The sequence below is a fragment of the Tetrao urogallus genome, assembly GCF_951394365.1.
Source record: "Tetrao urogallus genome assembly, chromosome: 7".
Lineage (NCBI taxonomy): Eukaryota > Metazoa > Chordata > Aves > Galliformes > Phasianidae > Tetrao > Tetrao urogallus.
In genome coordinates this window covers 42,004,336-42,030,552 of record NC_136820.1, presented here as the reverse complement: position 1 = coordinate 42,030,552, position 26,217 = coordinate 42,004,336, and the positions used below count along the sequence as shown (strand labels likewise).

General features: G+C 36.8%; 1 protein-coding gene across 1 annotated transcript; it reads left to right on the top strand.

Annotated features, from left to right (window-relative positions):
- Positions 1–885: 885 nt before the first annotated feature.
- On the top strand, positions 886–25,167 carry DYNC2I1 (dynein 2 intermediate chain 1; the record flags this gene model as incomplete). The annotated part of the gene is made up of 24 exons (XM_079538093.1): positions 886–900; positions 2,023–2,076; positions 3,474–3,897; positions 4,402–4,454; positions 5,064–5,387; positions 6,266–6,327; positions 7,258–7,318; positions 9,594–9,671; positions 10,824–11,046; positions 13,019–13,121; positions 14,977–15,106; positions 15,605–15,716; positions 16,069–16,163; positions 16,463–16,592; positions 17,467–17,639; positions 18,182–18,344; positions 19,053–19,163; positions 19,773–19,834; positions 20,537–20,588; positions 21,641–21,701; positions 21,957–22,053; positions 22,317–22,448; positions 23,805–24,028; positions 24,996–25,167. 24 exons carry the CDS (start codon positions 886–888, stop codon positions 25,165–25,167), a joined length of 3,111 nt encoding a protein of 1,036 aa, XP_079394219.1.
- Between the last annotated feature and the right edge of the window lie 1,050 nt (positions 25,168–26,217).

The window sequence follows — 26,217 nt, the reverse complement described above, 5'->3', positions numbered from 1 at the left end:
TCTCTGAATTGCTTCCTTGATTTGCTTTTCTGCTACATGATGAAAGACTTCATATTCCAGACAGCAAGGCAAACTTTATATTATTAATTTACATTGCAACACAAGGAAACGTGCAAAGGAAAAAAGGAGAAACCTGCATCAATGATGTGTACACGCTTGTCAAGAGACTATTTAAGGCCAAGGGTTGCATTTCATCACTGGAGTCAGCGCAGCAATTCCTCTACAACTAAAACAGGACCGTGGGGATTTTTCATTGCTGTTGCTGTTTTTTAATTGCTAGAAAGAAAAAGTACCCCGCAAGCAGCCGCAGGAGCTTCCACCAGAGCACGTTTCTACGTTATAACATGCGCTGTGAGAACAGCCCGCTCCCTGCCCTCGGGCCACCAGCGCCTGCCTCGCCTCACGTGTGCCGGGCAGCCAGCCACCGGCCGCGCGGTGCAGAGCTGCCGTGCTGCTTGGGGAACGTTAGCAGCTCTTTTATACGTATATCTTATGCGTGACGCAGCGTACCGCCCTCAGCGCTTTTCTTCGTACAGTAATTTCACTGAAATAGAATTATCTGTGCTTAGGAACGGTCTCACGGTTCTCAGCCTATAGAAGGCCAACGGAGGGCACAACAACGCGGAGCAGCTCAGGGCCGAGCCTCCCCCGGACCCGAGGAAACCCAGCGCGGGGACGAACACCGCCCGCCGCCGCAGCTCTGGCGCCCACACGGCGCTCCCGCCCCTCCGAGCACCGCCATCCCCGTTCCCACAACCCCGCGCGGCGCTGCCCGGCCGGGCCCTCGCCCGCTACTCGTTGCTAAGCAGGCCCGGACGCGGTCACCGCGCCTTCGTGCTCTCCCGGAGGCGGCCGGTGGCGTAGGGTGGGACGTGCCGCCCCGCCATGGAGGGCGATAAGGTGAGGGATCGAGCTGCGGGAGTTGGGAGAGCCCTCATCAGGGCCCCGCGGGATCGCGGCGCGGTTCCTCCGCCCGGTTCTGCCCCGGCCGCCCCAGCTCCGCGTGCCGGAGGTGCCGCGCCGCGCCGCGCCGCTCGCCGAGGTCCCCTCGCCCGGCCGGGTCTCGCTGCTGCCGGCCGCGTTCCTTGTATCTGCTCGCCCTGGGGCTCCGTGCGCCGCTCCTTCGGCTCCCGGTTCTGTTGGCGCAGCGATGTCAGTCAAATGGTGGTATGAGAAAGCCCTTATTCTTGTAATGGAATAAACCTCATTCCGTGTTATCCGCTGGAGGAATGGCCCTCGTTCTTTAGCTCTTCGAGAGCTCTCAAGTGGGCAAATCGTGTTGGAAATGAGAGGATGGCAGTGAGGTGGCTGCGGTCTGGAGCACGTCATGTGAGTGGGAAAGCAGCTGGGGAGCCACTGGAGCCAGAGGGAAAAAAGAGATCTGCCCTCCAGTATCTAAAGAGGTTATGTGGAAAAGGATGGAGCCAAAGTCTTTACTGAAATGATCAGTGAGAGAACACAACAGCCCTAAATACCAGTGGGGGAAATTATGACATGGGATAAGGCAAACATTTTCACATTTTTCATGCTCAAACCCTGGAACTTGGTTCCCCATACTTTCTCCAACCTCTCTGACCCGGACTTTGAAGGTAGAAGCTGGGGGTTGAACCCAATAACATTGACACACTGATTACTTCCCAAAGGCATGTGGCCCAGCTGTGTTTACCCACTTGGTCTGTAATACTATTGAATGGCCGTCATTGAAAAAACAAAGAATTTTGAGCTTCCTGAAAGGGTTCTGTCTGTCATCATAGGCATTGGCCATGAGGTTTTATGGAAACAGCTGGTTAATCCAGTAGAAGTCCGAGCTTCAAGCCACTTCCAAGTCTAGTCAAATCAGATACATTGCAAGAACCTGATAAGAAAGTACCTTAACACATATACATTGTCTAAATCAAATTAATGTTTATGTAACAAAATTTGGCATTACTTTTTGAAAGTATCTTTTGAAAAGCTATTTATTTTTAAGTGATTTACTTCTCACTGAAATTGATTACTGTCTTGCTATCTTTTCTGTTCTAGAGAAGAACCAAAGAAGATACTTGGAAATCAGAAGAACTTAGGAAACATCTTTGGGTAATTTCATTTCTATTAGTTTTTTATTAGCTTACCTTGTAGAGGTGGCATCTACTGACAGTCTAAACAGAGAGGTATGACTGCTTGTTCTACTTGGAACTCTGTTCTGGGATCTTTACCTTCACAAGGTTTTTCTGCTGTGCTTTAAAACTGCACTGGTGAATACGAACTGTACAGATTGTTAATGCATAGCTATTATCTTTCTTTCCACAATGGGCTATTCTGGAACCTGTCTAGTCCAGCTATGTCCAGTGTCTGGCACATTCAACCATTTCTACCTATGCAAGTCATATAATATTACTGCTCAGATTTCATAATTAAGTAAATGGAAATGATACCACTGGTATGGGAATCACATTATACAATGGGGTCTGATTTGCGAACCACCCAAATCCAAGCTACAGCTCTGCTTAATACATACATACTCAGTTTCCTACATCTACATTTTGTATTGTAGTTGCTGCTGTTATCTGTTACATTAGTCATGTGTTTTTAAGCTGGTTAATTACTTTATCCATTGGCCAAGTACACATTCATGCTGTGATCAGTAACACTATTCACTTTCATCACTATTTTGTTAAAAGCTGTTTTCCAGTGCTCCTCTTTCTTTCTGTCTTGTGCAGATACTCATTACTTCATTGATAATCAGTAGATACTCTACTTGTTGTTACCTAAATTTCTGCCAATTGCATTTCAAAGCTTCCCATTAGTTCAGTGCCAGTGCTGCAGTAAGTACTTTGTGCTTTCTAGATACTCGGTAATATTTCCTCTACTTCCACGTAAGGTAAAGCTAACAAATTTGGCTTGAAATGTTTTGGTCCCACCAGAAATAGAGTGATTGGGCTCTCATTACTGTGAAACAGATGGATAAAGTTCAATTCACTTTTCTCACTGACTGTAATCAAATAAAGTTCTATTTCTTTTGCATTAGATAAATAGCCAAAATCTTGGATGTAGCTAAACCAGTGGGAGTTTTGGAACATGCTTCAGAAATGTTCAAATATAACCTCTTATGACGTTGAAAAGATACAGGGATAGTAGCATCCTCATAGAATCTATGCCAAAAATTCTCTTTTACAACTTTTTATGTTGTGTTCTGCTTTCTGTTCAAATAAAACCTAGTCTTCTGTTCTAATGGCAGTTGCAGGATGTCAAGTCATCCATCGTTGCTCTTTGTTTCTGTTATATATTTTACAAGGTGCCACAGTTTCTCTACATGAGCAAAACGATGTAAGACACTCGGATAATTTTTTTGTCTGACTGTAAACAGAATAATGCACGGTTCTACTGTATTTTTTTTTACCAAAATATTTTCCCATACGTTGGAAGTGCATCTTATAAATCTCACATGTTCTTTCTAACAGACTTTTTTTTTGTCTTTTTTTTCGGTACATCAGGCATCACAGTTAGAGAGTCAAAATGAAGACAAAAAGCACAGAGAAAAGAAACTGCAGAAAGAGAAGGTTGGTCATGATGTAGGCACTCATAAAGATGAACGCAAAGACAGAGGGAAGAGCAAGGAAAGAACAAGAGAGAGACTGAGATCTGTTGAAAGAGACAGGGATAAAATGAGAGAAAGGGGAAAAGAACACCGCAGAGATCAAGACAGAGAGAGACATCAAGATAAGCTTAAAGAGTCAAGTTTAGAGAAGGAAAGATACAGTGTACTGAAAGATAAAGACAGGGAGAGCAATAGAGAACGTGATAAAATGCATAAAAGACATGAGATAAAGCAACCAGATATGCATAATGATCTGAAATCATTTGAAGGAAGAGATAAAGGACATCACAGAAGAAGAGAAAAAAGCAGGCATCGTTTGGGTGAGTTGCTTTGTGTTGCTCTTTTACTTTGAAATATTTGTTTTCTAGGTAGAGAGCATGAAGACAAGCAGATTTGAGTACCTTATGAGATACGTATCTTTGAAGAATCCTGTGGCATATATTTTATTTTTATTTTTTAATTTTGATGCTGTTTTCCCTTTCTTTGAAAAGATAATTAATTTCACTGTTTTTGTTAGTTAGTGGACTAGAATGGTAAGCACCTTCCTGCCCATACATTCTCTGCTGCTTGATGCATTTAAATCCCAAATAGTAATTAGTAGCATGTGTAGTTACTCTTACCATTATGAAAAAAACAGAAGGGTTCATCAGGAAAGTAGAAAGCTTTGTACAGAGAATTTCAACTGAGTTTTATTTGAGAAAGTTAGTGTGTTTTAGAAAGTCACTGTCAGTGAAATCGTGTTTTCTCCATGCAGTTTTCTACAGTTAATTATGTACAAAGTGTGAGTATAAAATGTGCATTTTTTTTTTTTACATATTTTTTAGAAGAGGAAAAAACAAGAGGTGAAGAGCGAGAAAGGAGACATACAGGGAAGAAGGTAAGGGAAAGGAATGCAGTGTTTTGTGATGGAGTGAGATAAGATTGTAAAATAAGAAAGAAACTGGACCAGACCACGCTCCCCAAGAAATTCAAGAGCTGCATGCAAAGCAAGGTTCTCACAAGTGTACAAAATATACAAAGAAACATGACTGAGCCATTCTATTTTAAGGAGATACTTCATTCCTTTAAAAAAAGGAATTTTGGGGTTGTAAGTATAGCATTATTTTTGTACAGCTTCGTTAGATTTTCTCATCTGCTATTTATGCTTTGTTGCAAGGATATTGGTAGGTATACACCTTATTTTATGATAGATAACCTAGTAATTAAATAATTAAATTTGTATGTGAATGTGTAATCAGAAGAGACTATAGCGTAAACTATGCGGTGCCCCTGAAGAAATACAGCAATCTGCAGTGTTGTGATCATTCAAAACTTGCTTCTACATCATTGCTTTTGAAAAAAATTGGCCAGGAGATCCATAATGGCAGTATGGAGATAGGTAATTGGCAAATCTGTCTGTTTTTATCCATTTAAACAATGTATTTGTAAGATAAAACAATCTTGTAGAGCTTTCTAGCTCTTCAGTGTTCTTTTTCTTATTTTGCAGGATAATAATATGAAAACCAGCATTGACGCATTTTTAGCAGACAGATTTGGAGGAGGTGAACATGGACACAAGTTACAGAAAGGTGAAGAATTGAATAAAGAAGAAAAGAGGAGATACAGGGAAAAAATAGAACATTCCATCAGGCCAGGAAAAGACAGACTTTCAAAAGAGAGAAGTCATAAATCTTACAAAAAAGAAGAGGAAGAACGACATAAGTCAAAGAGATCTGTGGAGGAATATCCCCATGGACACAGAGGACGACCAGCAGAAGATAGGAAGAGAGTAAAAAGTGGGGAAAATGAAAGAAAGAAGCTTGATCTTAGGGTTAGTGTTTTTGTTTTTACACTTAAAAGCATTACCTTATCACTTGCTCTTGTTGTTCATGTATAATTACTGATAAGGTGAACAATCAAAATAGCAGGATTGTATGTCAGCATTTTGTGAAATTTGAGGCTAAGATGGTAGATTAAAATACTGCATCTGCATTGAAGTGTTTGAACCCAGAGCTGATTCTACCCATGAAATTCAAGCAGGGAACTTATGTATATGTCAGATTATTTTTTTAAAATAAAATTCTTGATTACTGTGACATTCAAAAGTCAAGAGCAGGCTGGAGATGCATTAAGATGTAGGGACTTATTCAAATAGCTGTTGCTGAATATGCTCAGCTATGCTGATGATTCTGTTTCAGAGTCACATTCTTTTTTCTGATGTTTGTGGATAAAAAGGAAATTTGTCTTGAATGACCTATTGAGTACATTTCCAGACTTTGGCATACCTTCATAATATAGACTAGAAGAGTCAAGTCAAATACTGGGAAACCATTGGTAACTAGTGCAGTAACTTTAAAGTATTCTTTAAATAAGTTAATACTTAGAGGTTGTGCTAAATAAAGGAGAAGGCTCAAGGTCCCTTTTCCTTTACTCTCCCAAGTATTTAATATGTTCAGGAGAAACTCATGTCATGTGCATAAAATATATTTTGGTTTCTTCCTTTAACATAGCTGTAAAGAGGAGAGTATTCTGAAAATAGTTAATACACGGAACTTCTTACAAGCAGTGACCAATGTCCAATGTGTTGTTGCAATTAATTTATTATAAACCTGTTTTACTGTTAAATATCACTACTACTACTAAAATAGGCATATACACATATTTCCTTCTAGCATTTCTGACACTTGAATATTGTGATGTCTTTTACAGAAGAGTGAACACAAAACAGAGGAGGAGAATCAAGGAGAAGAAATGAGCCATGAGCATGTAAGGTAAATTCAGAGATTTAAAATGAATGTGTACTATATGGCATCTACTCAGATGCAGTCACCACTAAAACATTAAGCATGAAATCTTGATCTCATAGTATCAAGTGTTTTGTCTCCAGTATGATTTATTTAAAAATGTGCATATTTATATTCTGTTTGTTCTTTTTTCTGCACCACGGTAGTGGGAGGAATTTTGCTGTCCTTGCAGACTACAGATATATTAATCTAGGCACTTAGCTCAGCAGACAAAAATGCTGTTGTTTTACCACCTTAAATTCACTATGTACTCGTGTGGACAAAGGTAAGGCTTATGACAAACCCTGTTTTTATTGTTGCTTTTTCATCTTTGTTAGTCCGGCCGCCAGTATATATGAGCACTTTCTTCCATATTAAGAAGAACTCAGAACAATCTCGAAGTCTGATACTCAGTTTCTGAAATAATCAAAGAAATTGTTAAGGAGCAGATGTGGTTCTCCATTTTCTCCCTGATTTTATATTTTATTGTCCTCATAAAGAAACCCTCAGAATGAAACACCAGCTTTGAATATCAGACCATGATTTACATAGATTAGCACATGTTACACCAGTACTGTCTTGATGTCCAGTTGTCTGCAGGTGTTAATAAAATGAATATGTATGGGCTTCAAATTTTTTCTCTTCAATTATTCTTTTGCATTGTTGGAATTACTGACATTACATGTGGATGAGTTTATTTTGCAGTTCTTGGCTGTCTGATCTCTTCATGGTTTCATTCTTACTTTTTGATCAAAAAGAGATCTATAAAACTGTTTATAGAAATATTCCTGTTTGTATTGGAAAGTTTCAGGGATTTTTTTCATTTGCAGGAAAAAACTGAATTTTTTCTTACAACCAAGAAAAACCAACCGTGCTTTCTTCTGAGTTAACTGTTAAAACTGACATTTTGTTTTTCAGTGGGACTGGAAAAGATAAAGGAAAAATCAGTGAAAAAGAGAAAAGAGACGCAAGTCAAGAGGTAAAAATACTTGATTTTAGATCTTAAAATGTTGTGTTTTTCTTTGGATTCATAACAATTACAGTATGTTTTTCAATACAGTGCCATTTTACCATTCTGAGGTAATATTTATGTATATTCATTTATCTTCAGATACCTATTAAACTCTCTTTTCGGATGTAGTATTAGAAAGTGGATTTATGCTGTATAAATTTGCCAAGCATTAAAGGTAGCCATATATTAATCTTTTATCAGTATCTACTACACATGAAGAAGTAAATCTCAGTAGGTGGGAGGACTTCAGGCATATGTAAGGTAAACTACAGTTACCTATAGTTTCTCTAAACAGCTGACACGGGCGAATAGAAAGTAGTGTAAGCCAAACAAAATGCAGCCAGCAGTGTAACGTTACTTATAACAGTTGCCACAAGAAAGAAGTATTTTTATAAACAGGCAGGGTGTTCATTCATTCATTTATTTGTTTTGTAATGGACAGGTGCACCTGTAGTATGCAGGCTCCATAATCTTGGGTTTATTTGGAACCATCTGTGCAGATACAGCATAATTTTATCATAAAAAGCTTTAAAATATTTTATGATCTTTTGAACTGTTTGTAACCATCCTCCAAAGCCCACATTCTTATTTGGTGTTCGTTTTTGGTTTGGGTTTTTTTTATGGTTAGAGTGCTGATGAGAGAAAATGTGGTAGCACTGATTGAAGACATGCTTTTTTGTGTTCTCGTGTTGTGGGCAGCCATTTATCTTTCATACAAACTCAGATGTTTTAACTTCGATTACAATCTGTTTTCATGCTGTGAATACATCTGTTTCAAGACAGTTCTAAGACCTATGTTACCTGTTATTCTTGTGTTCTAGTTTCCTATACATTCCTGTTATTCTTGCTTTAGGACTAAAGTTTAGCTTAAATACTTTTTTAGGTTTTCTTCTCCTAATGAGTTTATAGGAGGCATCTCTCTTCGTTCTCTGACCTTCCTTTGATGATCCTTACAATGCAAACTCTTATTCCTCCCATCATCTGAGCATCTGTCTCTCTGTTTCAGTTTGCATTCATTTGTCTTGAATATGGGTGGCCAGAGCTGAACTCAGTACAGAATGCAAATTGTCCTCAGCGCCCAGCGTAGTACTGTCTGGGACATAAATACTGAGGTGTTCCTGAAAGAAGCTTTCCAACATTTTTTTAATATGCACAGTTCTTTTCACTGTGGTGGAGTGTCATGCTGGATCAACTGATTCATTCAAACTATTCTTTTCCTCCATTGTTTCCAACAGCTGAGGTTGCAGGTTGTAGCTGGCATTGCACTGATCATTAAGGCCCGGATTTAGCTCACCTTTAGATATGAGTTGTTCGTGGTGAGGATATAAAATTCCCTGAATTACCTCTGTAATTTGTGGGGAAAAATAAGTAGTTTAATTATTCTAGGTTTGGTCTTCTGCATTAATTTCTCTGTCTTCATTGGCAATAGAAGGCAAACTAGGAGGAGGCAGTCAAGCCAAATTCCACAGGGAAATTTTGCCCAGTTTTGTCCAAGTTGTTCCAAATGGACAGCCTAACTAATATAATCTATTATTGATCCCAAGATTGGCCTGGGAAATGACTGAAAGTGGCAGCCAGAAATACAAGTGCTTAAGTTCTAGTTCTGCCAGTTTGATGACTGAAAAACAAGGTGTCCATATGAGCTGTAATACTTTGGAGATACCTCTTTGAAAAACAGGTAGTTACCAATCCATGCTGTAGTTGCAGCTGATAGAAATGGGATTGTAGCATTGAGTTAGACAAACTGCTGACCTGAATTTGGTGAGTTTGCAATCCTTGGTCCTATTGCAGTCAGGAAGCTCTTGAACAGTCCTGAAAGGATCGAGTGTGTGACTGAGTGAAGATTGAATGGATTGATGTGTGTTGGTTAAGCTTTTGGTTTGTTTTTTTATTACGCTGGGGTTATTATCATGTCAGTTATTTTAAACAAGTTCAGTAAATTAAAGGCAGCTTCTCTGAAGTTTTTTCAGGGATACCATAAATCTTACTGTGTGTAAGTATAGTAGAGAATTGAATGTTAACAAGGTTTTGTGTATGTACGACTTATTTTCTCATTGCATGCATGTATCTCTTCTGGTTCCAACATCTGCTTTATTTCATCAACAAATAGAGTCCTGCAGTATGATTTAGGTATAGAGATACCTTTATGTAATCCCCTAAAAATAGAACAGTTTTATTTTGTTGTTACAAAATATGATTTTGGTGATTCTGTGTAACAGTATCAATTACTGCTTTTGTTTAGGAAGTCAAAGGTACACACGTCTGTAATTCAGACCCAGAGCTGGGTAACTTTTCAGCAGATTATGAAGATGATTTTGAAGTAAGTAAAAACATAAAATTGTCCCTTATTTTGAAATAATTCTGAAGTGTCAAAATATTGGTTAACTTTATTTACAGAAATGAGCTTTACTTTTATATTTTGGTGACCTTAACATGGCTATCTAAATATGGAACTAGAATGTTATGTTGAAACTCTCTACTTTGTATTTACTTAGATGCCGTTGGTGATTGGGAACCAGCTTTCTCTTTTGCTGAAGTCTTCATAAGATGCCTGTTCTGTCTGGGTGGCTTTCAATTATTTAAATAGGATTCTGTGAAGAATGCTGTACTTCTTAAATAATGGCAGCATATTACCAATTTAATGAGGAAAAAACACCCTCATTATTTTTTAATGCAAAAATACATTGGAAAAAGTATTGACATATAGCAGTCCTTTCACTTATTTGTTTGACTGGACTCTCTTATTTTTAGTTCCCTTTATTTAGTTTAAAGATAAAATACTATACTAAATGAGCTTTTGTTGCTAGCTGAACCAACAGCATTGTCATCTTTGTTCAGCTAAAGTAGAATTCATCTCCACTGAGGCTAGGTCTGATGCTCATTGAGGTATCCACTGTAGTAGCCCTTTGCATTCAGTGGAGATAAGCAAGCACTTCTCAAGCTTCTTCCTATCTTTTGTTAAGTGATTTTGTGAGCATGAGATGAATTATCTTAGCTGTGTTTAAAAGAATTGTTATTATGTGCTTAAGGGTGGACTTGAAAACAGATTATATGGACCTTAGGAAAATTTGAGGGTGCCATTGAAGGCAGTGAATCTAACTAGCAAATAAACAACTTTGTATGGGTATGAAGCATTTACAGTACTGAACACCACCATGTTCTTTAAGGAATACATAATTTGCCTAAACAAATAGCCCCTACTTTAGGATATTAAAAAAAAATGAAAGGAAAAAGAATCTTATGTGAGGCACTGAAGAATGACACTAGGGAACTTTCTTCCCTTGGTTGAAATACCAACAATATCAGCATTTTTATATGAGGTAGTTTTTATATGAAGTAGTAGCTATGTTTAAGTTCCATTCAGTCAGAGGATTTGTAGCCATATGGATGAGAATTTTGTTTTTATTAGAAATGCATTTCCTAATTTGTTAAGATGATCTTGAAGAATACATCTGTAATCCATGCTTATTAGCTATTGAAAGCACTGTTACTTCTAAAGGATTATGAAGATGATTTTGATGATTATGATGAAGACAAAAGCGAAGAAGGAGATACAGAAGACAAACTAAGAGAGATTCATTTTTCCAAGCCATCAGAAATTGAAGAAATTCAAAGAGCAATTAATGCAGAAAATGATAGAATCTGTACTTCACTGCCACTGAAAATCAGAAATGAAAAACAGGAACCAGTCATGGGTATGTGAGTAGGGACCAGTCTTTTTATATTAAGTGCGTGAGTAACCCATGCAGCTTCTGAGTAAACAGGCCATTTCTTCCTGAAGTCTGCCAAGAGGCAGAAATCTGGTCTTTTAGATGAGTCACTTGTGGTAAGTGCTGAAACTTCTCATATTGCTAAAGAATGATTCTGAGGCATTACTAATCATTGAAAATGTGAAGTATAAAAATGTACAGATTAACATTTAATATGTCTTATTTTGGGAAAGGGAAGGATGAGGAGGTCTGGATTTTGAAATGTGTTAGAACAGTTTGAGTCTTCAGGTGACATTCATTGGCCTTCTTTTATCAAGATTGCAGTCACTGCTCTGATAGGGAAGGAGTGAAAAAAGCATTTACTGCTTACATGTGTAGTTTTGTATCACTTTTAAGGTGCAGTCTTACATTTAGTTGATCTGATATCTCTGAGTCCCAGATCTTGTTATTTAGCAAGCTACACCTGTGCTTCCCCTTTACACTCTCGACTTCTGTGAAAGGCAGAATAGCATTGTGAAAAAGAATCTTGGACAAGTTTTTACTGTAGTTATTACAGAGTATGGCAAAACTAAGATGGTCAAAGAAGAAGAGCAGTGTGTTTCTTTGAGCCTTTAGGGTACCGATGGATTCTCAGTCAGGTTTTCGTCACAAATCAGAAACACTGCCTTGCAGGATGGATTTCTTCTTGTAGTAGATTAACACAATTCTTATTATTTTACTATTAATATGGAGCTGATAACAGAAATCTATTGAAGCTCCAGATCTAATGAAGGGTATGGAATTCTTATATGTAATGTTTATAGAGAGATTACAAATTCTGAATCACAGTACTTACTGCATCCTTGTAAATTACACTTTTTTTTTTTTATTATAAAGTTCCAAAGTTTTGTTTTGGTTAAAATGTTATTAATCATTCTAGTAAAAAATTTAGAAGTTTCAAACCCCTTTCACACTGCCTCGTAGTAAGTGCACTCTTCCTCTGAGGAAGTGAAGCATTGTGAGTCCTGTCTGGAACTTAAATATTAAGCTCATCTGGCTTTCACCTAACCAGGGAAGAAAGTAAAAGTTGAGATGATATCAAATACTGAACTTAATACAGAATTTAATTGTTGCTTAAAAAAAAAAACAAAACGAAACAGTATTCAGTGTTTACATTATTCATTCAATGGTATCAATTATGCTTCTGTTAATGAGTCTTCTGGTAGCTGTAGAGGTGAATTCTTCTTCAGAGATGTACCATGCACCTGGTGCATTTATTAAAATAAATGGTGTATTACTTAAAATTGGTTGTAGGTTGTTTTAGGTGTATACAGAGTAAAAGTGAACCAGCTAATGAGAGAAGAAAGGAAGAGGCACTTTCTGCATCAGTCTTCTAAAGTGAAAATAACAGTGTTCACTTGTATTGATTGAGTGGTAATGGGCCATAATAAGGGGAAAAGGCTGGCCAATTACCGAAGTTAAAAGGCTTATTATACCAACAGCGTGCTAGAGGTTATGTAATATGCCATCTAGTAACTTTTTAGTAGCTTTGTGGTAATAAATCTGTCATTTTTTATACTTTTGTATGGGAACTGCTGAGTCACAGCCTGAACCTCTGATTGATCACCTGAGGTGAGCACTGAGTCAGCCATGGGAGCACAGGTGAGGGCAATTCAGCTGTGCTGCAGGAAGGGCTGGAGCCTGGCTGCACCTCTCCTAGGGCCATTTAAGGGCTGACTGCCAGTGGGAAAGGATCCCTTCTGGAGATCCCTCCTCTGGAGTTTTGCAGCGAGACCAGGATGCTGGTTAGCTTTCTATCTGTTCTCTTTTTGTCATTATAACCTGCTTAGCCAAACTCTTTTGTTTATTTCATAATTGTAACATCTTTATATTTATTGATTATACAACTTTTTTCTTTATGTTTTAGTGCTGTATGAATTGTGAATTATAAGACTTACAGCGTTTTTTAATATTACAGAAACACAATACCCTCCTGCCAGAAACTCTTTTCGTGGAATATTCGTGGATTTTGAAACAGCACATCAAAGACAAAGTAGCCAGAGTATGGCTAGTAAGCAGAAGTAAGTGTGTTTTAAAGAATCCACGTCAGCTGTCAACATGCAAGGTGTCTTTTTTTCATTATATTTGAAATATCTGAAGTTTAGAAGCCTGTGAGGTTTAGAGTCAAATACTGTTTTGTAACCTAAAAGTAATTAGTTCTTAAGCAGGCTTTGTTATATGTCATTTGACAGTGGAAGTTTACCTTTGTATCAGTTTGTGTCATTTTATTATGTGATGAGTTGCCAGCGTTGTCATTTCTCTGTGTAATTCTTCAGTCACTTAATTAGATACTGACTTACAGTGCAAAAGAGCAAGCCTCGGGGCTCTGCTGGACTGTAATTCTTGCCGTGTTCAAGGTGCTGTAAGGTACATACTGTTTCCAATACAGTATATTCCATTTTCAGAATAACACAAATTGGTGTAAAAACATGTTATTACTGATTTTAAAATGGTCTAGATCTGAGACTTCTGGACTACTCTATGCTAAAGAAACCATAGCAATGGTTATATCTTGTGGAACTTGCCAGTAGTTCCAGATTTACCTGAAGCACTGTGTATGTCTCTTATTTGCTATTAAATAAACTGCAATAGTAGTACATAAATCTAAGAATCAGTTTTATTGTTAGTACTGGATTCTGTTGCTTTGTAGCTGCTCATCAGTGGCTAGTGTTCACAGAAGAAAAATGTAATTGTCTAGGCTAACTCAAGCTGCTTAAATTTATATGTCCAAATTTCATGTGAGTTCATTGGCTCGGCATTCTCAATGTACAGTGGAGAGAGATTAGGAAATTCAGGTAGGCTCTGTCTGAGGAATCGCCTGAATTATTTGTCACTCTCTCCTGGCTATGGCGGGAATGTGAGCAAGCAGTTCAGATAAATAACTTCAGACAGCTGAAGTCCAGTGAAGTGAATCCGCCCATCATTGTCTGATTCACATGCCTTTCATGTGAGTGTATGGAGCACCGCTTTGTAGAACCTACATGAATAGCTATGCCTGTAACTTTCTTTACATGCTTAACGTGTATATAGCCTCTGAAGATAACTAGCATTTTCTTGGAAGCAGAAAAGGTTTCTAAATTTTAATACTGTGATAATAAGTTACTACCAATAAGTAGACTGACAGCATCCCATATACAAGCTGCAGAGCTTTGGACTTGTGTATGTAACAGTGAGGCTAGTTCATTTAATGTAAGAATGTTCTGAATGTGGCATTTAAGATTTCTAATGAGGAAGCTATTTGCATGAGCTTGAATTATATCTCAGCAATCTGTTCCTGCAGTGGTTCTGAAGAGGTGATGTTTTAGGAAGCAGAATTAAAAATAATGTGGATAAGAAAATGCAATAAATATAATTTAGCAGCAAAAGGGAAATGTGGAAATTCCCCATATACATAAAAAAAAAAATCCAACAGAAAACACTGGAAGAGCAATTCCATCTTATGTTACTCTAGTCTTTTTCTTTTTTAAAGACTATCTTACTGAGAAGAAATAACAACTAAAATATATATCTGGAACACTGCTGAAGTGTGGAATTGGCCCATAACAGCATGAGTTGAATTTATACTAAGTAAATTAAAGAAATCTGATTGCGGAAAAGGGAAAAGACAACAAAAATGTTCCTATTACCAAGCAACCTGTACTGTAGCATGAATGTGTACTTAAAGCAGTAAACTTTTGGAATGTAAATGTCTTAATAATTTTATGACATCAGAATGGATAGATCCACGTAGCCACACGAGTGAAGCCGTAGGGTTTCAGACAGAGAAATGGATTTTTAAATAGCGCTAACACAGTAAATCAAGTTACTTTTCTTGTGGAATGCAGTGTACTTGGTCTTAGCTAATTTTGTGTTTCTCTTTTGAAATGTATTCTACAGAAAACGGAGTGCAGAGCTTCTCCCACTAATTGATCTGGACTTCTCAGTTAGTTTTTCTTTATTGGATTTGCCTCCTGTAAATGAGTATGACATGTATATCAGGAACTATGGTAAAATGAACACTAAGCAGGTAAGTAACAAATGTAATATTTCCATCCTGAGAATGTCTTTTCTTGTTTTGGAGGGTAGTTCCCCTTGCAAAATGAAGATATTAAAGCTAATGAGATAGGTCATTAATAAATTGTTACTTTTCATGTCTAGTCTTTTATTAGCATAAAGCAATAATATTAAAGCTTTTGGGCCAAATAGGCCATTTCCTTTCTGTGCTAGAAGGGATCTTCCTTCCCTGTTTTATAAAGGACTTTCTGTATGTTTTTGGCTCCCTGTCCCATGTGTTCTGGCTTTAGTCTATACGCATAATATGAAGCGTTTTGTATTTTTTCAGTAGGTCAAATGGTCTTGGGCAAAATGTGTTTAAATGTGTATGGCTGTACTGTTGGTGTTGATGTGCTTAGATCTGAATTCAGGAACTGAAGAGAGAGCACTTCAACTTAAACATGAATATTTCTATGTACTGTGTTGTCCTTCTTAGCTGTGTTACTCATCTCACTTTGTCTTTATACTTTAGGCCTATGTTCAGTGTAACGAGGACAATCTTGACAGAGACATTCAGACTGAGGAGGTTGAGACATTGGAGAAATGGACACAGCATCCAGGAGAAAGTGCCCTTGTATCTGGAGGTGAATAATGTTTAATGTTAGTCAATTATAGGTATCTGCACGTAATCTTACTGTACTGAATCTTCCTAATGTCAGAACTTGTAATGCGCTGACAGAAACCTGCTGTAGGCACTGAGTTCCTTGACGGAGAGAGTGGAGAATATGTGGCAGAAATAGTTTCTTCCTCCTGGATTGTTCGTAGTGGGTATGACTCCCCAGTAGAGCATGTTGTTCAGTACTATAGTTGCTTCTGAAAAGAAGTAGATTCCTGCCTTTCTCCTTGTGTTTAAAACACTGTTGTTATTGTTTTAATTGATTTCCTTTTAAGTCAAGCTTCACGTTTCTTTCTGTTGGGTTGTTTTTATTTTCCTAGGTCCCATAAATGGCCAGGAGATGTCAGCAAATGGAGCTCAATCGCCCAAAATTGATTCACTAAGATTAGCAAATTTCCTTCGATCAGCAGGCCAGGTATACTTACATACTTAATATCCGTTATGAGTCGTGTGCACAAAGATACAGTGTGGCAGGTCACTCACAGTACTTCTTCTGTCTAATCTAAATAATTTACCTAAATAGTACTTCCTATCAGTGAGGCTAATCTCTCTGTAAAGGCATGGAACCAGATCTGTGCTAAGATGTATTTGCAAAAGTATAAAGTAAACATGAGAGTTGGTAAAGATTTATTAAATTAATCTGCTTTTTGAAGCTACAGTAGGAAAACTGAAAGATGACCCTTTTACTTCTATAAATGTAATTATGTTTGGAAGGTGATTGCTGTTTTGCTAGAGGAAGATCAAGCTGCAGCACAACCCAGATGGAAACAAAGATCTCAACAAACCAGTCTGTCTATTAGTGATAGCTGTTTCCAGTTAAATACTAACCAACCATTCCTCCATGGTAAGGGAACTTTATTCTACACTTCTTAGTATACAGTTTGAACTCTTCTTTTTGCAAAATATCATGCTTTTTATCATAACTGAGGTACAAACAGCACATATCAGGATATAGATGATGTAATGCTAACTTTAATTGTTCTAATCTTGCTGTAACTCGGTACAGAGTGGTTTCACACAGGTTACATCCTAGCTGCTGCCGAACCAGAAGTACAGCCACTGATCAGCATGATGTCCTGTTGCATCTTCCTGCACTGTTGGTGAAAGGCCATCTCACAGGGTGTCATTTCATGTAGGCTCTTTAGACTGAAAGTAGGGTCAAAGTAATAAAGCAAAGTCACTGAACGGGGAAAAATATAGCCTGATATATTTGAAGTGCGCTGTGTCTTCCTCACATGAACTGTAAAAGTTCAAATGAAAAGAGAAAAGAAAAATAAAAATCCAGAATTGTGAAGAAGACCTATTATAACCCCAAAATGTAGGTATCCTAATATGAGCATGTGAGATGAACAAGAATTCTGTGCTGTTTCCTATTTGAGACTCAGCTTAATTTTCAGTGTACATACTGACATCAGATCAGACTCTTTCACTTGCTTACTTACACCCAGAATAATCATACTATTAATTTCCTAAATCTATTCCTTTTTTGTTTTCTATTCCTTTTTCTTGGATTCCTTCTCTGACCCCTCCTTTATTCTTGAATAGCGTTAAAAGCAATCCACTCTTAATATTCTTCATAATTGTGTTAGCTTATTTAGCTGCTGTTATGGCAGCTAAGTATGATTTTGCATCTCCAGTGATTTTTTTTTTTTTTTCTTTCTTTTCTTTCTTGGTTTTTTTTTTTTTTTTTTTTTTTTTTTTTCCCCCCAATGTTTTAGACCGGAAGATATCCTGCCTGTATGTCTCTCAATTTCAGAGGCAGGCACTGCTTTCTGTTCACGGATTACCTGAAAAAGCAGGTGTTGCTTTACTGAACAGAAAGAGCATCATATGTGTTTGGAACATTTGGCAGCCCTCCAGTCCTCAGAAAGTTTTAATATGTGACTCTGAGGTATGTTTTAATAATGTTTTATAGTTGAATAGATAACACCATTATATATATTCTGTGTTGTTGGTTTTTGGGCGTTTTTTGTCTGGCTGCAAGGTACAGCAGCGTCTTAAAAAAAAAAAAACAACAACAAAAAAAACAACACTTTTGAGCCTAGTGAGCAAACAGTATTCTACTTAATACTAGAATTTAGTGGTGATCTTTGTTTTGCTGTTGCTTTTGTAATGTTGGCTGCATTTAATGGTTTAAATGTGAACAGAAGTAAAACAGGGGGATCAGATGTTGTCAGGACATCTTGTTACTCCTCTCTATGATACAGTTGAATTACTTCCTTTGGCTTTGTGGCAGGGCCTGCAGATTACACAACTGTCTTGACAAGTGAAGGCCTACTAGAAGTTTTGTGTCCTACTTTTAACTAAATTGTCCTCCTGCAGCACACACCTGTAATCTGTCTTTTCTGGATGCCCTAGAGGAACGTATTTCAGACTTACAAATCACTGATCTTTTCCGTTGTATCAATGATGTATATTTTTCCTACTTAACAGGTCTTATGTTGCTGCTTTAGTCCCAGTAAAACAACGTTAGTTTTTGCTGGAACAGTGGATGGTTCATTGTTGGTGTGGGATCTTCGAGAAGACACAAGAATGCATCCTCACATCACATTCAGTGAAACTGATTGGACGTTTAGGGTTCCAACATTCTCCACTGGTTGGTATAAATGTACTCTCATTAGTCATTTTGTGGACAGTGAAACAATTCCACTACAAATAAATACTGCAAATGACCAAACCTAATTTGTTCACAAGCATATCAAATTGCAGCACCGTGTTGAAGTACACGTGAATTGGTTGTTGATAGACTTTTGATTTCTCTTAGTAGAATGAAGACATTTGGACTTGTGTTGCACAGTGGGCTGGTAGTCAAACACATGGTGAACTGTTTATGTAGGGATAGCTACTGTCAATTAAATAATACTTTGGAAAAGTCATTTTCTTTCAACTTTCAATTTTGTCTTTCCTATTCTGTAAGCAGTGATTTATGTTTTCCTCTGTTGCTTATAAAGATTGAAATGAATATAGTTCTCTTTGTGGTGGCTCTGAAATGGAAGATTTTAATTAAATATGTGATAAAGCAACATAAATGCTGCAACAGTAATTTGGAAAATTAGCAGTGAAAACTAATGATGAAACACTGGTTTATCTAACAGTGTTTTGCTAATTTAGAAATCCGTTTGCAGTATTGTATTTTTACTTTCTAAAAGTAACTTGTAAAGACTTTTTAAAAGCAACTCTGTACAGAGTTCATTATTTGGGCATATCTTTGTCATCATTTTCTACTATAAGCTAAAAAGTGGTTAGTTTTGTTGTTTTTGTTGAAAGTAGTGTAATGTTTACTTTGAATTATTCTTATTTACAGATGGTATTCTAAATTCAGTCAACCACACCTCTCCTATACTAGCAGTGGAACCTGTCTCAACTCTGTATGCTGAACAGAATTATGGTCTCACAAGCTTCTTTCATCAGGAGGGTAGGTAAAGTACTCTGCAAAGAATCAGTATTTCTGAGTCTTTAGGTGTCTAGTAAAATAAATATGTCCTAGCCACATTCTAGGGTTTTTTAAATTGCCTTCTGCCTTCTAAGTTCTTTTTAGTATCAGTTACATAAAACATTCTCATTTATTTTCTGTTCTGACTTGTGTTCATTCAGCGCAGTTTCACATCAGATGAGAGTGCTTGCTTGTAATAATGTCCATTTTCAAGACAATATCTTGTTCTTCCACAACAAATGTTATCACTCAAAAACTGCCTTATGGAAGTTTTAATCCTTCTGTAATGTCCAGAAATTCCAGTCCGTATCATTAAAGCAACATTTTCTTATCTGACAGCTCTTAAAATGTGTGACACTAATGGGTGCTTCTTCCTGCACCTTTTGCCTAAAGGACCAGCCTTCATAAAGGGGCTTTTATCCTTATGTTCCCAAATTCTAAGGCAGTGTGATAAAGGAGACATTGTTAATTCCATTGCAAGAATACAAAAGTTTCAGAGAATGCATTAATCCAGGAAATGTTTAAAATCCTTTGATGTCATTTAGGATGAAGGTGATTGTATGGGTATGAATTGTTATTGTTCTTCCGTAGAAATGTCAGGCCCTCCGTTTCAGATAGCTTCAATGGATGAAAATGGAATCCTTAACACGTGGGTGAGTAATATGTATATTGAAAAGGTAGAATATAGCATCAGAATAATAATAAAAAAAAGCAATGCAAATTTTGTATTTCTGATGAGAATTTCATCTCTGCAAAATACAGCATTGCTGGCCTTTCTGTTGGAGTTCTCCTCAAAATGTTTGACCTGACTCCCTAATGCTCGGCAAAGCTATTAACAGGAACATCACTAAACATGCAGTCAGTAGTTCTGCTTCATTGGAGCACGTTCAGTTATTTCTAACAGCTGAACAATGGACCTTGGCTGTTATTCGTGCACTTTATTTTGTTTGAATCACAGTGGTTTAGGGAGTGTGCTGAATGTATGGGAGAAGTCATGTTTGTAATTTATATGAAATAAATGTTGAAGAGGCAAAATGTAGAAATCTCTGGATAAGATTATCCTGCTGTTTTTTTTTTATTTCCCGTTAAACCACCGTGGTGCCAGCTACCATCCTAGGTAAGTATAGGAAAAGATTTCCCATTTTCTGCCTTCCTCTAGGGAGTTCCTGGTGGGCATGTGAAACTATTTTAAGCATTGCAAACATTGACAGGGAGTAGAGAGTCTACCTGTAGTCATTGTAAGGTTAGACTTCAAAGGAATGTTTAGATAGGTATGTCATACATTATTACAATCATTAAAGAACTTTAAGGTCTGTTAAGTATTTATTTTTTAATGCTGAATATTGACTTTACAGGTAGTTGTAGAATTACAGAAAGTGGATTTAGCTGGTTCACAAACTGACTTAGGTAAGTACTATATAAAGCTTTTGAGAATGTGAAGTTACTGAGGAGGAAGAGTGGTCTGTGGTGACAGCAAATAATGTAGGAGAAAGCAACGTTGTTGACAAAAAGATGGATTCTGAATAGGGCATACCTTTGCTATTTTGGGATGAATGGTAGGCATCAGGAGCTTCAGCTTCACTACTGTCTGAATCTCTTCTGCTAATTCTGTGCTGCTGATCACCACCACAGACAAGCACATTTCTTGTAACGACAGAGTATTTGTGTGTCTTCATCAACTTGTCTTGAAGAAATATGAGATTTTTGCTATTCTTCATCTGTCTTCAGTGTCAACCCAATTTGTATATTGCTATTGTTGTTACCTGTATCTCCATTTCAAAAATGATGGTGAAAGTTCTCGGTGAGGTATTTGATTCAGTGTGAGAAAGGAGATTCTGTGAAAGGAAAAGGGAAAGTCCTCACTGAGTTACCAAACAAAGAAAAATATTTTGTTCTTGGAAAAAATGTGGACTTGCATATTTACCTGTCTGAAAATGGCTGTGATTAAAATTCTGGTCTGGTTTTGAGCACACGTAAGCAGGTAAGCATTGCTAACTAGAATTGTTGATCAGTTGTGTTTTATAATTTCCTGTGCCTTACCTGGCTGTGTTAACTGGTAACGCTGGGTATTTCTGTCTGAAGAAGAGTGCATTTTAAAGCTATGGTGGTGGGCTGAACACAACTTTAATTCTGCTGCCATTCATTTTCTTTTCATTTGCAAGAACTTGGGAGTTTCAAGAATTTTGGTCAGCAGTAACAAGTAACATAGGATAACTTCTTGTAACCATTCTTACTGTCTCATTACTGTAATTAGTTGTGAGGGATCAAGGCAAAGGTTAGAACTCTTTAGATTTTAATTCGGAAACAAATTGTTGTAAGTGACGTAAAGTTCTTGCATATTAACATATTAGAAACTACATCTACAATAAACAGTTTTATTATGAAAGCATTTATTTGATAGCTTTGGTTTTACTTTGAGTTCGTGAATCGGTTTGAATAATTCATTTCTATAATTTTAGGCTTAATTCCTGGAGGGAAAGTGAAGTTAGTACATAGCTCTGCCATGGAATTGAATAAGAGGTAAGAAAATGGGGGCATTTGGATTTTACATATGCATCTCATAAAGCTAATTTTCCCTACACTTCATTGATTTACTGTTACATAAGGGGTATTTCACCATATTTACATTATTTTTTACGTTTTTTTTTTGATGCCTAGATTTCCTAGAGCTATCCATGCACGTTTGGATTAAGAGTTTCTGTAGTACACACGCATAGCTTTAGGGGAGAACTTTTACTGTATTCTTCTCATCTTTTCCTTGTCTGTTTTTCCTAGTCTTTTCCCAAAGGATGTGTGCCTGAGAATGCCTCAAACACTGACAGTTAAATTTCTGCCATCTGATCCAAATCATTTCATTGTTGGAACAAACATTGTGAGTAATAATGCTGACATTCACTTCGCTGTCATTTTTGGTTTTGGGTGTGAACCCATTTAATTGGATTTTTATCACGAGACTGTGGATAAAATTTGTAATTTGAGAATACTATCAAAATATGGTTACTTTTGCCAACTATTAATAACCTTTAAAGGTAGCTGTTTTGTGAAGTGAATACATAAATGTCAACTTTTGAATTACTAACATTATCTTGTAATACTGATAATGCAAATAATTTTTGCTTTGTTTTGTTTCTGTAGGGCCTGGTAGGCCGTGGTACAAGACATGATGTAAAAGTTCTTCCAAAGCTATTCAGACCTCAGGAGAGTGGGATAAGATCAATAAGCATCAATTCAATTGATTTCTTCCCTTTTGGAAAGTCATTCTTCTTGGTATGAAAACATTTTTACTTAATGCAAGTTTATTTTTAATTACATATCAAGGGAAATCTTCCAGTGTGACAAATCTAGATGTGTTAATTGATTTATTTAGCTAATTCCAGCTGCAAAGAAGGGTGGCAAACAAATATTGTCCTGATGTCCTAACTTTGCTCATGTATAGGGTGGAGGATGTGAGGCTCACAAAAACAAGTGTCAATCTCATGGATACCTTTGGCTTTGTACCTTGTTCTGATGTTACTGAAATTCAGCGTTACTAAGCAGGACTTTTGCAGTGATGGTGCTTAAGCTGTTTTTCACTCTTATTTGTGTGTATTTCAGTAAGGTAATCATTTTGGAAATAAGATACCTGTGAAAGAAATGTCTGTGGGCATTCCTTGCCATATTTTCCACTTCATGGTCTTGCAGCTGGCCTGCTGACAACCCCTTTCTCTTGGGGTATGCCTGGCAGCAGTAGCATCCTGCATGTAATCAGGTGTCTTCAAACCTGGCTCTGCAGTTCCTATTGACACACAGTATTTTACTCATCTCCCTTGTGATAGTTTATTCAGTGTAAATTGACTCTAGTTCCATATCTACTTTCTATCTACTCATCCCTGCATATACTTGTACTTGATCCTCTCTTAAATAATGCATATTGCTAAATATGCTATGATTTACATGACTTCCTTGGGATTGCTTGAGGTATAAAATGTATTTGGCCACAGTGTACCAGTGTATCTTGTGTCACTGTGTGCAGTTCTCAGAGCTTTTGTGTACCTGTGTGGAAGTTTTTTCCTTTTTCACAAGTGTATGTATTTGAAGTGATACTGATCTAGAGTTTGTATTTGAAGAATCCTTATGACTGCGAGTACAATTTGTGGAGTCATCTTTAAAAGTAATTGTCATTTGAAAATCCTAAGTCTTCCTAAAGTGAAGATGAAGGCCACAGGATAACAAAATGTCTGGAACCAGTGAGAAACAGTCTGTTTTCCTGAAAACTGTTCCTGGTTTTACAGTTTACCTGTGTCACTAAGTAGCCTTCTGAATTGATCTCAAGGCTCAGGCCTCAACCTGGGTCAGACTGCTGTCACGTTGTGATCATAGCAGTGAAATTGATAGTTTGAGAACTTTTAAATGGGAAATTGGAGCTTCATCCCAAGATCAGTGGATTTGATTACTCTAGTATACTCAGTGCAGACTTGCTGCTTTTGAACTCAAGGTCGCATTAAAAGTTAAAATCTGGATAGTCTATACAGTGAAATATGAATAGGTGTGTGCCACCCAATTCAGATAGCTAATTTTATTTATATGCCTGGAATTGAAGTGATTTTTAACCTGCTTGTTTCCTTCTTTTTGACAATGGTATAGGTTGGCTGTTCAGATGGAAGCATTAGATTACACCAAATGACATCAGAGTATCCCCTCATGCAGTGGAATGACAGCACAAATGGGCAGCCAGTTATTGCCCTGCAGTGGGCTTTAACAAGACCTGCTGTGTTTTTTGTCCTCGATGCATCGTCTAATATTTACATCTGGGATCTTCTGGAAAATGATTTGTTTCCTGTGGCAAAGCAAACTATTCCATCAGAGAAGTAAGTACGTTACAGTACTATACTTTTATCAAAATACTCATATTCTTATGATCTACATTTTGTTTAGAGTTTGGGTGGAGATTTCTTAACATTAAATATTCATTACACTGTGCTTTTCTAATTGTATTTTTAAACTTGTGAAATTTAGAAAGAGAAACTGCATCTAGTGTAATTTTAGTCTGTACTTATGTACATATTATTTTATACAGTCTGACAAAGAAGTAGTGTTAGTATAAATCAAAATCAGAAATAATGTTATCACTGGCACAGATGTTTTTCTGTATGTGGAAAAGTTGCTGTTTACATGTGGAGGAAAGTGTCCTCAAGCAGTCCACTGATTTCAGTGGAGGTAACAAAGATAACTTTCTGAATCAGGATCAGCCCCAAAAATGCACTAGATTTATTGGAGGATATTTTAGATTCCTGTATACATAAAGTTATTCAACATAAAGATAGATATTGAGCTCATTGACACAAACAATATTATTTTTGGCTAGCGTACATTCACCAAGACTAAAACCAGGGCAGTCTCACAGTGCTGTTCCTGTAGTGAGTTACACTCACAGCATACGTAGGTATTCTATAGATTGATCCATAATCAGTTCAATTTAGCCTTCCTGAATTACAGTCTTGAGGATTCTCTTTCTTCCCTGCTGGGAACACTCCTGGGAGAATCTCTCTTCCTTAGACTTAAGTTATTTTGGTGAATATCTTTCTAACTAAAAGTATTCCTTATTGGTTTTCCAGCTATAGATAGCAAAGTGCTGCTAATTTGGGAAGTAAATGTATTTTTTTTTAACTAGTTCTACTCTGTAAGTAATATTAATATTATCATAGTATAGTATCATTAATTTTATCATATCATGATAATGAGAATATACCAGGAATCATTTAAAGATAAGTAACTTGCGAAAACACTTTGTCTCGATTAATCACAGCACCCTCTTCTTCCTCCTTTTGATTTCAGTGTTATAACTATGGCTCTACTTGGAGAACCAGAAAAAACAAATGGATTGTTAGGAATTGTGCTGGCCAACAACTCTGGAGAGATAGACATTCACTATATAAAGAAGAAGTGGGCATTACCTCAGCCAGAGGAATCTGAAAAACTCAATTTGATTCTGTTGCGCTCTTGTTAGAAGCAGAACACAGTTTGGTGCAAAATATTTCTCATTTTTGATTTAAAAGATTTGTAGCATAATTTTGTATATTACTTGCATATATTTTAAATAAAATCTGTGTATTACTTCAGTTGAAAATATGTATTTTATCCTAAAAGTGACAGAATCAAATTTTGCTTATTGTACTAAAAAAAGATGATCTGTATTTTTGTGTTGAAAGAATTTTAGATTTGTATATTTTCCAAAAATTCTTCAAATATATTCCTATTCCTATTCCACTACTGTTTTTCATTATTCCATTCAGAAGGAAATGATTGCAATCCTTTGTCTAGCAAACATAAAATTTTGCCTCTGTGTGAGCAACCTGAATACGTTGCAGCTTTATCTCTGGTCTTTTACACACTAATGCTTGGTAAAGCTTTTTTTGTCTGCCTGAAACCACTGTGCAAACAAATTCACACTCCACAATGCATTACTGCTGATTTCATCACACAACCTTTGCAGAATGAATGCCTGGAAGCTCAAGTTGTCCTGATAGATACACTGAATCAGACACTGGAGGTGATGTGCTTGGGACACTTCTAAATTCTAAATCCTTTTGGGATTTCTAATGTAAACTAACCTGTTTAATCTGTAAATCATTTTGAAGGCTCTTAGAAAGAGAAGACTTTTCTGTAACATTCTACTTCTTATATACTGTTGGTAAAGTTTGGAACAAAATCACCCACAGGCAAATGTCCTTAATTTTTGTAACCTTTTCAACTTGTCATTTAAAGATTATAAAATAAAATGTGGTTTTATTTTAAAAAATTTTTAAATTTTTAAAAAAGTTTTAAATCCCCAGAGATTTGGGGAAGAAAATGACAATTGAAAGATAATGTTTTCTGAACTTAGTGGATGTACATTTCTGCAATGTACTTTGTCTTCTAAAATAGTCTGAAATAATTTGTAAATTCTAGTTAATTCATTTCAAACTTTTTTTTTTCTGTATAAATTGTTCCTTAAATTGAGCAAACTCACAGTGGCCACATGGTGGTGCCAAGCCACTGCAGTAAGAGGTGAGTGCCT